The sequence below is a fragment of the Hesperophylax consimilis genome, chromosome 7 (genome assembly GCF_061612785.1).
Source record: "Hesperophylax consimilis isolate HC1 chromosome 7, BYU_Hcon_1.0, whole genome shotgun sequence".
Classification (NCBI taxonomy): Eukaryota; Metazoa; Arthropoda; class Insecta; order Trichoptera; family Limnephilidae; genus Hesperophylax; species Hesperophylax consimilis.
In genome coordinates, this window is record NC_142842.1 from 7,157,063 (window position 1) to 7,172,627 (window position 15,565).

The window sequence follows — 15,565 nt, forward strand, 5'->3', positions numbered from 1 at the left end:
GTCACACTTACTAAAAAATGTTACGAACTGAATTAAAACATTATCGAAAAAAGCAAACCTTTTGTCGCTTGACATTATATAAATGATTTTATTTTAAACTTTGTTTTAAACCAATTTATTTGAGTTATATAGGTCGACCGGTTTAGGTTGCACTCAACCTTTTTCAGGACAAGTTACAAATTTATATTTCCACTGTCCCGAAACCGGTCGACCTATATAACTAAAATAAAGTGATAAATAAAATCTTAAATCATATTTAAAATAAAGTGGTTTAAAACAAAGTAATTTTTTTTTATATATTTATGCATTGGTAGTGAAGGATACTAGTATATACGACGAAAAAACAATTTTTCTTCTAATAATTAAAGTTTTTTATTTCTCAGATGGCCCTTTCAGAAGCAAGCCGCAGATTTATCTAGTAAAATTGTAGATACTAGAAGTTGATAGGGCTCCTGTTCGTGCATGACTCATGTTCCCGATCTCGTGTGACGAGAATATGGCATGAAAATTCTGATTAGTATCTCCGGTGACACTGACATGAAAAGTCTTCTATAGTCAGCGGTAATTGCGTAGTTCATTGACATCGCAGTGCCTTTATAAACATTGTTCATGCTTTATATTTAGCTTTGAATGGCAAATGTTTACGGCATTACCAAGTATAATGATCAGTGGCGGATACCAGCCGGGCCCATTTCAAAATCGGTTTATAAAAAATCACCCCTTTAATTTTGTGTAAATAATACCCAAAACAAATTTTAACTAGTGTAAAACAACCAATAAAACTATTCCAAAACGTCTAAATGGTACGTATACATTTGCGAACTTAAACGCGAACAGAGCCACAAATTACGGGAAAGGAACGATGCAACTGCAAGCGGCGTTTCGCGCCATTTGCGGTTGCTTCGTTCCTTTCCCATAAGTCGAGGTTCACTTCGGCAGTTCGGCCTTGCGTATGGTAGCATAAAATGTAATACATGCCTACAAAATTTATTTTGCTTAAAGTAATATTATTAACCCATTATTAGATACGTATTATTCCAGGAGTGTAGAGAGAGTGGTTTGAATTTTTAGAAGGATGCACGAGGACCATTAAAAAATTTACTTCAATCCATTCATAACCTCGATCAAAGCCTGTAACATGTTTTGACATCTGTGATGTAAAAATGATCCAAGATTACGCTTTTCTTAAAAAATAATAAATTCTGATCTGTTTATTTATTTTAAATTTACCCCCTCTGCGGCGTTTCGCCAAAAATAGTTCCGCCTCTGCTTCAAATGATTTGTCGTGTACTTGCGAATACAGGAGACCATTTATGCCTGTCAATTAAAGTTATTTTACTGTAAATTGACTTAATTTTCATTGAAATCGTTTTATTGTTTATAATCAATCAGTCGCAACGGCCTCAAGTTGTACTTTACTGAAACAATTATTGGCTCGTTATTGTGAGGAGACTGTCATTATTCCAATGGAATATATATGGTAAGGCGGAATGAGATGGGTTGCATTATTCGCACGCATTCAATTCGCTAGTGATCATAAAGCATTTAATACTTACTTTGGCCATAAAGCATCTAAAAAGGATACGGGTAATAGATCAGGGATCAAGGATGCATTGCATTATGCTGCGAAGGACCTTAACAGGTTCGCTGCCAACTCCGCCACTAAACGGAGTTTGAATGTCTCGAGAAACTCCGCACCCGCCAATTGGCGTGTGCTTCAATACAGCTTTTAATGCTCGGTGTAAATCCGTCAACTGTCGCGACGTTGTTTTTATGATTACTGAAAGATTCAAAACAAATTGCGCGAACGCGGTTTTTTACTACCTACTGTGGTTTTAAAGTTATAGCATGTTGAATATGGGTGACAGAGCGTTCCAAGTTTACATGTCCGAGTTCTGCAAGCTATCACTGGCCAAGACTGGCACTGAACCTGTTAAGATGTCTTTAAAGTAAAGGAAGAAACTAATATTTATAAAATGTTAGTAAGGTGATTCTACGTGACGGTAAAAGTAAAAAAAAAATAACTTTTTGAAAATTCCATTGTTTTATTTCTCATACAATTTTTTTTTAACTAATAACTAATATGTTCAAAAATTTTTGTTCTCCATGCGAACAATTTAATTTTTTTGCCTGAAAAATACCTTAACACATGAAAACACTCTCGTTCTATCTTTTTTCTCGGCAAGAATTGTAGCGTCAGTGATGAAACATGTTTCAACAAATTTAATGTCTGTATTACTTTATTCGAAAATGCAGATCTATAGTTGTGCAAAAAAGCTTCCTATACTATAGTGCTAAACTCTACAACAAAATCCCACTCTCATTCAAAACTCATAAGAATATTTTAATATTTAAATCGCAAATATAAAGCAGGATACAAAAGATGGGGAGATCAGAAAAAGATAATATTCTGACACTAAATACAGACTGAAACAACTGAACTGAATAAAAAAACACCACGTAATAAATTTATAACAATTTCAGAAAAAAATTATCCATACTACTAAATAAGAATATTATGTAAATGAAATCCTCAGCATGGGAGATCCCAGTGAGGATATAATTTTATCTATTTGTTAGAAAAAAAGAAGATAATTGAACACTTATAGTTTGGGTAAATTCATAAAGTTTTTAATCTATTTAAAAACGCAGTTGAAATGTGGGAGTCACTGTGCACGTATTTTAATATGCTTATTATCATTTACCTAATTATTGTACTGCATTCATTGTATTCGTGCCAGCAACAACAATGCAGAGCAGTCCGCTGTAATAAATGTACATTACTTCTTACTACGGGCATATTTCCTTATAATACCGGACGAAGAACCTGCTCCAGTTACCCACTGAACACTGGAGATTGGAGAACTAAAATGCAAAACAGTACTCCCGCTGTAACTTTAAAGCAATCACAAGATTACGGTACGGACAAACAATTTGATCACTGAGATTGGCGTCGGAGGTGATTTTATAAATTAACCCATAATTCAGAGCAATTTAAAGTATCGGCCAGTAGTATTAGATATCAGGTAATTCTCTACCACATTTCTGAGACAGTAGGTAGATCGATTCTAATACTTATTATTATTATATACATTTATATAATATTTGAAAAATAATGAACAGGAAATATGGAGTTTTGACTTATATTTTACGGTAGGTACTACAGTTACTATCTTTAAAGAGTTCACGTTGGAAATGACATTATTAGCAGAAAATAGTTACCCTGTGCCCTAGGCATTTCAGATAGAAAATATGCGATGATATTTATGCATAAAATAATAAATAACATGTTACCAAAATACTTTTCACACAAAATTTTATTTATTTATTTATTGCATCTCACTGTACATAAATCATGTTTTTTCTCATAAAAATCAACCTCACTAGGACTAAGCCTGTATCAAGGATAAAAAATTACATTTGAGTGAAGCAAACATAGAGTAATCACAAACATAAAGTAATAATACACACAAACATATCTCAAAAAGAAAGAAAAAATGTGTATTTGATGAGTTACCCGATGGGTAATTTGACAGTATATTGTAACAATATTTGAACCATAACCATGTATACATCAAGGAATTTCACAGATATAACTCAAAGACATGCCAATAAAATTAGATTACCATAAAAAGACAAAGCCAATACACAAAATAGTTTTCTGTACAAAAGAATGCAATTTTATAAGACTCTACCGTATTTCTAAGACAGTAGGTATACTTGTAAGTATACTCCCAAGCCGGAGGGAGTAAGTCTGATAGTTAGTTGTTAGTAATAGTAAGTCAGTCGGTACCGAATATGCGCAACCGTAATGGACATTAGATAGCAACTGATTGTGTTAAAGACTATACAGTCTATACACTGTTCAGATATCGTCGTGGAGCGTGTAACCTATTTACCTGTGGCCAATCGTAGAGTGGTATTTTCTCAAAATGTTTCCTCAGCGACCGTTTGGAAACAATCGCATTCTCGAGAGAGATTTTTGCAACTGTATACGGAGCGTTACACACGCAAATATGTCGTGCATTGCGAATAGAATGAACTATCGGGTATGTACCTGCCTGCTTTGAGATTTTGGATATGGCCACGAAGTAGACATCAGCGAGAGAATAAACGGTCGTGAAAATCTGAGAGCAATACTGTATTTAGAAAATATTATGGTTGGATGCTCGCTAATATATTCCACAATAGCTGTTCCCAAACTGGGGTTCACGAATTTCTGAAAATGTTATTGCGTCATATCGCAAAAAAATGTTTTCTTCATATACACCGGATGCTTATAAACTTTTTAAACAGCTTTCCAAGAGCGTTAGTCACAGAGGCGGCTCCAGGGGTCCAGAAGTGGAAGGTGAATCGAAAAATGTGAATATTTTTTATTTTTTTTTATTTTAATTTTATATTATAGAATCAAACGGTACATGATTTACAGAGATGAAACAATATACAGGAATAAGATACTTCATGTTGTGTACCTATGATATGTTTCCTTGTAATGTCTGCTAAGTGGTATGTTTATTCCTTAATTACCAGGTGACTTGTGTAGTTTATAGGTGTGTGTGTGATGTGTGTAATGTATGTGTGAGTGTTTGTGTGTGTGTGTGTGTGTGTGTGTGTCTGTATGTATGCGCATTGAATTCTTTAAATTATTGACATGATGCCACGTTTGAATTTGGGCAGTGAATCCGAAAAAATGTCAATGGTAGAGTTAAGACAAATATTATTTAGAGTATGAAGATATCGGTTAATTGTCGAATTAGATGCTTCATTTGTATTGTTATATGAAATGTTAATACATATTGCTAATGCGTAATGAATATTTAAAAAAACGCCAATGTATGTAATTAATTTGCCGGTACCCGCCTATTCTGAAGCCGGTAATAACTAATTTATTTATTTTTTCTTTTAAAGATCTTTTTTTTTAATGTTTTAATTTTAATTTGTATTAAATCCAGACACAGTCCATTGTTTATCAGCAGACTTAAAAAGTAAGTAATGAAAGCAAAGTACCTATACATTCATTTTATTGCACCCGCAAATGCACTGATAAAAATGATAACTTTTGTTTTCAACCTCTTTATTTTTCTCTCCTGTAACCAACTTTATTTGAATACATTTGTCATGATTCAATGAATTGTTTGCGATTTCTATCGATATGATATCCACAGAATTTGACATTTTAAATTAGTCCATGCAAATTACGACAGCAATGGATAAACAATTTCGCGAACTAATATTCAAGTTCAAGATGGCTATCATTAATAACACAAACAACTTCCGACTAACATTTTTTAATATCTCTCCTTCTAATACCTTAATAATCTTAAGTCGAAGATATGTCTATCTCACCGTGGTTATGTCCGAAAATCCATTTAAAATATTTTGTATGGCAAAGAGAAAGAAAGGAGATAGCTTGGGGACAAAACTTGATGTGAGCCACGCTAGGTACATACATTAACTTCTCATTTGGATGCTAGATGGCACTGGAACTCGCTATTACCGTACGAATATAAAAAAATAATAATCGGGTAGTTTGTTAAATCCTTTTTTTATAATACTATTGCAGCATATTTTGGGAGGTCATTGACCAAAAGACCTCCGTAGAAGAGCCGCCACTGGTTAGTCATAATATGTGCCAAAATATAGCGATGAGTGTGTTGACCAATTCCAACTTTCTTATACAGGGTGTTAAGTGACGTATTCGACGTACTTTAACTAGTGATTTCAAATATTATATGGAGTAAAGAATGTACATAAAATTTATGTCTTCCGTGACAATTTGTTTGATTTTTTTTTATTTTTATTTTTTATTTTACATGTCTGTTCTGGTCATTCAGCCGAGTAACCGCCTATCCTACTGATTTCAAAATATATATATATTAAAAAAGTCACTAGCGACTAAAACGATGGTCTACGGAGACAAGTCAAAAAATGCCGATTTGAGTTGTAAAATGGGGTTCTTCACAAAATAATCGGAAAAATTTCAAATTTGTGTCTGAATTTAATAAAATAAAATAAAACGTGCATTTGTGAATTAACTTTCGCAGAACATTTCACATTGCCATCTACAGAACGACTTAGATCGTATTAATACGCCCAGGTTTGACGGCAGACAGACGTGTTTCTGACTACACGTGCTTTTTTCGGTGAAAAATATCCTTTCCGAATAGCAAAATACCGTTAAGCTAGCGATTACTAGAGTCTCAATTAAAATTTAAATATCACGCGTGTTTTCGAACAACAAAATCGACACTCAGTGGTCATATTTGAAGAACTATATAGTTTTTAGTTATTTGAGATCTACGAGAAAAAGATACTCATTTAAAAAAACTTCACAAAACAACTTATTGAGAAACTATTTTTACCTTTTCGATAGCTTATTCCAATCAAATAGATTTATAGATAAAGAAAACTGTAGATATTGTAGATTTCTCAATGCACGCACCTACTGTTGAATGCACTTAACGCGCCAATTTTAAAATCTGATATGTGACCGTTATTTCTTGTAATTGCCTAGGTAATGTATTGAATAATGCCTACACATCGCATACATGAGGTAAGATAGGCACTAAAACAGAGTGAATTATCTGTGAGCCAAAGCTTTTAACTATAGCGGGTCAGATTCATAACGGACGGTAATAGTGAGCTCTGTAAACAAGTTCAGATATTAAAAAAAGTTAATGTTGGCTTCTATAATGGTTATTATTTTTTATGAATATAATGTATTAGGAATATAAATCAGGCAAAACCGTAACTGTAAGCGGGGGCCATGAAAAACTTTGTTATTATTCCGTGGACAAGGCCAATGTTTTTTATCTAACTTTTTATTTGCTAAATTTGATTGAAATTGGTCTTAAAGATTGTAAACAAATTGTGTACTTAGGCTTTGACCTATTTTTAAAGAAAGGTAAAAACAAAACTTTACTAGGTTTTTACACTACAATAATAACAACCACAAAAATTATGATTACTAGATTTTAGCACAGAATAAATACAGATTTGTTCTAGCTACCTAAGATTTTTTTAATTTCTTTTAAAAAAATTTTTTTCACAAATCGAGATTTTTAGGAAATTAAAACTTTTTGGAATAAATTATATACTACTAATATGCGCACAGAAACACAACATATCCCGAATGTTTGCTTTGGCGTGTTTGAGAGATTGCACTAATAATTATATACTAGTCATATGCACACAGGAACACATAACATATCCCGAATGTTTGCTTTGGCGTGTTCGAGAGATTGCAATCATAATTATATACTAGTCATATGCACACAGGAACACATAACATATCCAGAATGTTTGCTTTGTCGTATTCGAGAGAAGGCAATCATAATTTTTAAAATTTTGGAAATTTGAAAATAGCTTCTTGTCAAATATTTTTTTATTGTTTACTTTAAATTTTCACTAAATGGATTATAATGTAAAATAATAGAGTTTTATCTAAATGCAATGTTTAAATTAGATAACCTGTCAACATCTAACTACTGGTAGCAGTGGGTCAACAACACTCTTTACCAGAAAAAGTTTGGGTAATTTTTGAAGACAAGCTGATACGCGCCAATTTTTTTTATTATTATATAAGCTTCACACAGGACGCCCTGATGCAAAAAAATTCCCTCGGGGAATTTTATAAATTATAAAATAATAATTTTATAAATTCCCTATCATCGTTTGAGATGCTATGTGGAGGGTTTTTTAAGGAAAAAGAGGAGAAGAAGTTTTGGCAAGGAAAACGCATATTGAGTGGGTAGAAATCTGGTGGTCAATGTGTTCAGGAGTGTATACGGACGTATGAATCCATCGCTTCCACTGCGGTTCAAGGCGATGGGTCGAAAGAGACTCGCTGGAGAAGTCAAAAGGTCTCCCTCAATCAGTCTATTCCGATCCAGCCCGCATCGCAGTAGGTGGGCAACATATCCCCCGCCAAGACCCAGACAAACCACATCCCATGAATCCGGGCACCCCTGCTATGTCATCAAACGTAGTAAACCACATGAGGTGACCTATGAGCAGGGATATTGGTTATCCAATAACTGGTTCCCGTTGCGGTGGTGCCCAGACCCGACACCCAAATTATTAATAAAAAATTGCATACGATTAACGTCCGAGAACATGAGAAGATCTAGTGAAGATTTAGTGTTTCCTCCCTCCTACAATATGGTTCACTTCCAAGGATACTTCCTTATCTTACAAAAACACAACAATAAAGAGTTCTATTATTTTAGAATAGTCAGGGTATATACAGCTTTCCTTTGGAATACTCGTAAATAGTTTAAGAAGTTATTTACCTGATTTCGGAGGGCGGTTTGTAGGCGGCACTGGTGACGTATATGTCCGATCCATTGTCTGTGAGGTGCGGGTCGGGCCCCCGTGACGAGGGGGTGCCCCGCGCAGGGGACAGCGCCCGGTGCTTGCGCGTGGGGGCCACGGGCGGACTGGAGCGCTCGTTACTGGTCTGGAAATAAGGGTAAACCATTAAAACGTGGAGCTCTGACGTCAAGAAATTTGCACACATTTTTGTGCAATTTACCTTTATTTATGTCAACGCGAATATTCAATACTAAAGACGTCATTTCAGTTAAGTGTTACGGAGCTTTGAAATAGCCATACAACTGTCCAAAATTAAGACGTGACGCCATATTTAATTGTGATTTTTATATTTTCAATAGCTGTAGTGTTCAATTCGCGAGCTAATAAAACTAATATTGAAGGCACTTAAAGAATAAATTAAAAGTTTTCCCTAGAAACGTTTTAGTAAAATACGAATATATTATGATGTCAGAACACGTGTTCATAAAAATCCTAATATTTTCGGATTTCTTCATTATATATTATCAAGGCAAATGCAGGTGCATGAACCCGTGTTATTACGAATTTACTAACAGTTCATCAGGAAATGGCCTGCAATCCAGTTTTTAACCGGATTACCAATAATTTGAATAGATTCTTAATTAATTAGCAATACTCATATTTCTCCGTATAATAGGTGCAGGTAGGTTTGAAATGGAAAAAATAATTGCTCTGTTCCAAGCTACTTTTAGATTAATGAATTCATATTTTTTTCGTCATTGTGAGTTTGGTCGTGTGGTGTTATTTATTGAAAATTAGAATTACAATATTCTTATCTCCGTTTAAATCTTATTTAAATGCTAATATTTTTTGCAACATTATTTAAAAATACAAATATTCAAGGTAATTTATTACATAGAAAAGTTGGCAAGTATTTTTATCATTCGAATAAAGTCGATGATTTGTGAAATCAAGTTTAAAAAAAAAAAGAAATTTTAGCAAAAAACGTAGCTTTTCAACACGTTAAACCTGTTTATTTGATACAACATCGTTCACAAAACGTTCTTACTAAAAATATTATAAAAACTTCCCACCGTGTTATTTACCAACCAATCGATTTCTGTATTGCAGACTGCGTCGTTTAAAATAATAAACTGACTCTAATATTCACAGAAAACTTATTAATCCCAAAAGCAAACAAAATTTTATTTCAAAAAGGACCACACCATTAAAGTATATAACAACCTTCCAAGTTGTTATAAGCATCAAACAAATAACCGACATACTTATATTTAAATCATCACTAAAACATTTCTTTTAAACAAATGTCACTACACCTTCAATGAATACCTTACATAAATTAAATACCTCTGTTTTTTATTTACATACATTTGTTAACATGTAATTGTTGGGTTATGTAATATAATTAGTATTTGTTAGGTTAGCTGGAAGAAATGGGATGTAACCTATAAGCTATACCCTTTGTACTCTGTATTTTTGTGCAATAAATATTTTTTGAATTTTGAATTTTGAATTTTGATTATGTCATTAGGAAAACACAATATGAACATAACTGGTAAAAAACTATTTTTAAAGTGATGCATTATTAAAAATTTATTTATATTAAAATTTTATCGAAAATAGTCTATTTTAATTTTTGAATCTGACAACTCATGGTGGAATTCCATTATAATATATTATAATAAAACAAATATGGAAAAAAGTTTCATATTTGTTTTATTATAATATAGCCTATTTTAAGCTATTTTACAGCTCAAGCACAAATATTATAAATATGTGTTCCTATGAGAATTGTAGAGGGAAATTTGCTACATTATACAGAAGCTAACTATTTGTAATAGGATGTTTGTTATTCACATATTTAATGCATCACTGAATATAAACAGGTCTTAGCAGAATTAATATTGGCAAGCAGAACAACAAATCTAATTTAAAAAATAAACTGCCCAACTCTGCTTCCAGTTATTTAATGAATTTATATTCCTAATCTACCACTTTTCCATCTTGCTTTCTAGAGTCTTTGTGTTAAAAATAAACATGTAAAAGCCTAGCTGGGCGTGAGATTCAAAACAAATAATAGAGAATCCGGGACTAAATAAATCATTAAATCTCAGAACATTTGCAAATAAAATTTTCATTTAGGATTTAAGCCAAGATGCGTCCTACCTACCTACTTGATTTAATTAGATAGTATAGAAAAATTACAAAATATTGATGTTCTCTAAAAATCAATAATAGCCATAATAGAAACAAAAGCATAAAATCCAATGGCGTCATATTTTCAAGGATCAAATATTGTTCTTACCATATATTCCGACAGCGTCCTATCCGAAGGGGCTCTATGCGAATCCTCCCCATCAGTGGAGTAACCCCGATTGTAGGCCCCGGAGCCAGGGGAGCTGCGGTGCCCCGAGCCCGTGCTTGGTCGGTGGGTAGCCACATAGTGGTTGTTCTTCACCTTGTGCGCCATTGTTGCTAAGCCACTGGTTTCTTAAACTCACGCAAACTGTCAAACAAAACTATTCACTGGTATTTAGACCTCAAAACTTATCACTCACAGTTTTGGTCAGATTTTCAATTTACTACACTTTTTGATGATGATGAAGGCTGAAAAAAAGGACGTAAAATTATTGGTCATCAAGGGGATTTAGGTATAATTTATGGTGATTATGTTAATATTTTACTCATATACCTACATTATATTTAATTTGCTACAAACTTGTAAACGGTTAGCATGGAATGCATGTAAATTGTGAAACACGAGATTTTATTTCTTAATTTAAATAAAAATATAATTAAAAAACGAAATTAAAATATATTAATACATAAATAATACAATATAAATAACAAACAAATAAGGAATATAATAAGGCATAAACAATACAAGAAAAGATAAAAGTCGACGAAAAGACAAATAGTTTGTCAATGGGTGCTTTAAGCACTGAAAAGATTTAGTAAAAAGGGAGATATGATTGTGTATGAATATATAACTTACATGTGCATACACATAATGCAATTTATACAAATACATTATGACGTACACATATACATGAACATAATAAAATAATAATAATATATTAACAAAGAAATAACAAAAATAAAACATTTTAAATATCACCATGTGAGGTGAACAGTGATAGTATCTAACAAAATGAAAATAAATATTTATTTTTATTTTTGGAATAAATTATTTAAATTGAAATATTAACTTATTGAAGGCAATATTAGCGATTCTTAAACCGCGCTCCGTTAAGGCGAGAATCCTGGGTTGTTCTGAATGCGACCATATCTTTTTTGATTTTTATGTTTCTAATCTTCGTTTAAGAATAGCTAATATTTTATTGTATTAAATAATTAAAAAAAATATATATTTACATTCAATAAAGGTATAGCCTAAATAGATGTAACATAAAACTATAAAATATATATGTGCATTTTGTTGAAATTGTTTGTATTAGAGATAATATTCTATTACAAACAATTTATCTTATATTACTGATCTATTTATAAAGTCTTCAACCTAATATTTGGTTAGACATTTATAATTTATAAATTTCGGCAGGTAACATATTTAAGAAATTAGGTATCATGTAGTCCACAGCGTTCTTTGCCCATATTTGTTTAAATGCTTAGGGACGAATAGTCCTTCATTGAACGTAAAACGAATATTGTAAACATTGTACAGCCTATTTATGTATATACATAGAGCTATTCATATGTCCAAATATAATTTTATACTACACAATTACTCTCACTGAGATAATTCTGATAAAATTATGGAATATTGTGCCTTTGTTCGAATGCATTTTTATGCGCTAATAATTTAACTAATTTAAATTTATGAACTGATTGAACATGATTGATATTTGTTCATAAGAAAAAATACGTTTGATCACAATCACAGTAAAAAATGGAGACGTAAAAAATCTTAGTGATTATATGTCATGACAGATGATCTGTTCAACTGAAGCTTTGGAAGCTCTCAAAGAGTGAGGTTTGTGGCTATCAATTTTGCAGAGCTTTTTCTTTCTGGAATTTTTATTTATTTATATTTTAGCAGTACCAATATTTTCCTGTGAACCATGTCAAAATAATAATATAAAGATATCCAAATATACGCCGGACTGGCAAAATCTAAAATAACAAGCTCAGTTCGCAAGATTGCCATTTAATTAAATACAAGATTTCATTTCAAACTTCGCCAAGAAAACGATGGTTGTTTACGACACAACAAAACAACGTGACACTTTTCAAGAACATGATATAATTGACCGTGAAAGCTTTTATCACTTGATTTGCTTTGCATTCATCTGACAGTTTTTTGACCGCTGAGAACTCAGCTCTGTGCTCTAAAATAGTCAAAATTTATATATTATCGGAACCAGAAGGAATTCTATGACTGTAGCAGAACCAATCAAGTGATGAAATGACGCTGAAATGAAAACAACGTATTTCAGTAATACTATTTTTGGATAGGTACAAACAAAACCGTTACATTTGACAATTTTGTGTCACAAAAGACTGCGACGGAAGGTGCAAAAAAAGTATTGAGATGTGGAAGATGGTTATACAAAAACAAATTTGATTTATTCTACAAAAAAACTGATTTATAATTTGGATAAGATTTCATCATCACGCTTAAGCAAGTAGATAACCATAGAACTGGTGGGTATTTGATTAGAAACATTCCGGTATTTTTCTCTTTTTCGTTTTCATGCGAAACTTCGAGAAAGAGGATATTTATGGAAGAATTTAGCATATTGAATTTTTTGGCTATGATTCCCGCGGATATGTGCTGGGGTCGACTATATCTACTATTTTTTCTTTATTCGTTTTTATAACATATGCATGTACATATAACTTCTAATATTAAAAGTGGCATCACTATTTTTAGTATCTGATGCTTGTTGATTGCTACCAGTGGAGTGGAGTACACAAAAGCTGGACAGCTGTGCTTATTTTAGGAAAATATCCGTACAACTTTTCATATGGCTGTAATAAGTGAGTAAAAAAAGTGTTTGTAATATCTCTGCCTTTACTTGCAGATTAAGTGTGTTGGGAACTCTTGATAAAGTAAAAGGTTCTTTACAATAATTGCGTTTATTTACGTTACAATAAATAAGTCTGAATTTAGCTACACTGTTCATTACCCGAGGGTTGGTAATTCTCTGTTTCTAGAAGCTTGAAGTCTGACAAGGATACCCCACAGGCAATTGCTACACTCTAGCGACATCTGTCGGACTCTGGAGTAAGCTTTCTGACTAGTGCCATCTATCGCTTGAATATTGCCAACTTATTACCATACATCACAGTAATAAATATTGGTAAAGAACTCTTATTTTAATTCAACAACCTGGCCACAATCAGCAATAGAAGATAATAATAAAAAACGGCTTCTTTCAAGGCTACCAAATTATTAAATGTTGTGAAAGTACAATTTAAATACGCGCAATTGCTACACATAACTTTTTATAAGTCGTGTGCGTGTATCATGATGAACAATGAACGAACAAAATGACACATCCTCCATTCGCACAAGCCTAGCTTTATTGTGGTGGTACATCTTATATATAACATTAAGTGAAATAATTACTATATTTTATGTAAATTATGTAACTTAAAAAATATCATGCTTTAGGCGTTCTCTAATGTTTGTGATAAGACGGGCGGCGATCCAGGCGAACTCCAGCGACAATATTCAGACAAACATTAAACGTTTCTTGTTTTCTATCGGCCTCGGAATAAAAAAGATTGTGGCCCCGACCAAATGTTTTTCTATCCGATGTTTTGAAAACATTTCATCGCTGGAGAAATGTAGCTTTACAACATTTACGAAAAAAATAAACATTTTAGGTAATTGTATATTTTTCGCAGGGGGCTCATAATTTTAAGTTCCGCCGCTGCGGATATCACACCTTTGACATCTGATTAAAATACTGAAAGTAAAATGATAGAGATAACTTTCGGCTTGATGGAAGAAAGTTGTACGTGTGTATTGATGCACTATAAAATGTCATGCAATAGAGAAATCGAGAGTTGGGATTTTGTTGTGGAAATATCAGCTGGCATTACGTGTGGTTATGTCTCATGTTGACAGATAGCAGCCTCCAGTAGACGGAGCAATAGTGTCGGACAGGCGCCAGTATCTATGCATTCATTCACCTCCATCATTCTGAAAATAAGAGAAAAGAAAGTCAGCATGGTTGTTCGGATCGATCGCGAATTATATAAGTAATTAGATGTTTATCTACGTTCTTTATGAACATTAAAAATACATTTGTGATCAATCAAATTAAATTAATTGTGTAACAATCTGTCAGTTGCATACATAATTATTTTAAGAAGTCTATGTAACGAAAAATATTCGCTATATTTGAGCTTAAAAAAAATAATTACTAAACTATTGTATTGTTGAATTCTAATTAAGTATGGGTTGTTTCAAGGAATTTGAACAATTCATCAAATTTCAAAGTTCATTTTCGGGTTCCGTGAAAGTTCTGTAACTATATCACTATAGGCCAGTTACTTGACCGAACATAACCTATAAAATAATAAATAATAACAGAACCTGAAAACAACTTTCACATAACTTGAAAATAAACTTTGAAATCTGAATAATTGTTCAAATTCTCCGAAACAACATTTCCTAAATGTCTTCAGTGAAAAAAAGAAATAGACAAAGTAAACAAAAAATAATTAACGTTTAAACAAAGTTAATATCGACTGTGATTTGGTGAAACCCTTCAAGCAACAATATGAAAACTTAACAGGAGACGATAACAGGATTCGTAAAACTAATTAAAAATCTTAATGTTTATATGTAAGTTGTTATTCATTTTTCAAAATTGTAATGTCATATAAGGTTTTCTCGAAATGACCTTAAAAAAATTACGCATAATTTAGTTTTTAGTATTAGAAATGACTTAATCTGCAAAGTATTCGATATGAAATCACTGACAAGTGACAATACGAAAAAATGTGAAGGGTTTTACCAAAACACAGTTGAATGGATTATGTCTGGTGAAAGAGACAGAAGCAACATTAATAAAATATTTTTAAGGAAATGGGAAGGAGAATGTTGTGTAAGCCGTTCTGTTAGTAGTATGTAACAACGCTACCTATCGTATATTGAGAACGTTGGTATTAATCTTGTTTTATCTTAAACATCAGACATATAATTTGGCGAAGAGGATGGGATAAAAACTATGCTGCTTGTATTTATGAGATTTGTATAGGTGACAAACATCAAGCA

The 15,565-nt window shown here is 32.4% G+C and overlaps 1 protein-coding gene across 1 annotated transcript in view; it reads right to left on the minus strand.

The window, feature by feature from the left end:
- The window catches only part of LOC149422253 (uncharacterized), a 218,902-nt gene that overhangs the window by 48,066 nt on the left and 155,271 nt on the right, over positions 1-15,565 (minus strand). Inside the window, exons 4-6 of the mRNA XM_089633684.1 lie at positions 14,386-14,485; positions 10,619-10,920; positions 8,292-8,458 (exon numbers count right to left, since the gene is read on the minus strand). Coding sequence (XP_089489810.1) covers positions 8,292-8,458; positions 10,619-10,783 — 332 coding nt within the window. The 5' untranslated portion in view covers positions 10,784-10,920; positions 14,386-14,485. The remainder of the gene's footprint in view (positions 1-8,291; positions 8,459-10,618; positions 10,921-14,385; positions 14,486-15,565) is intronic.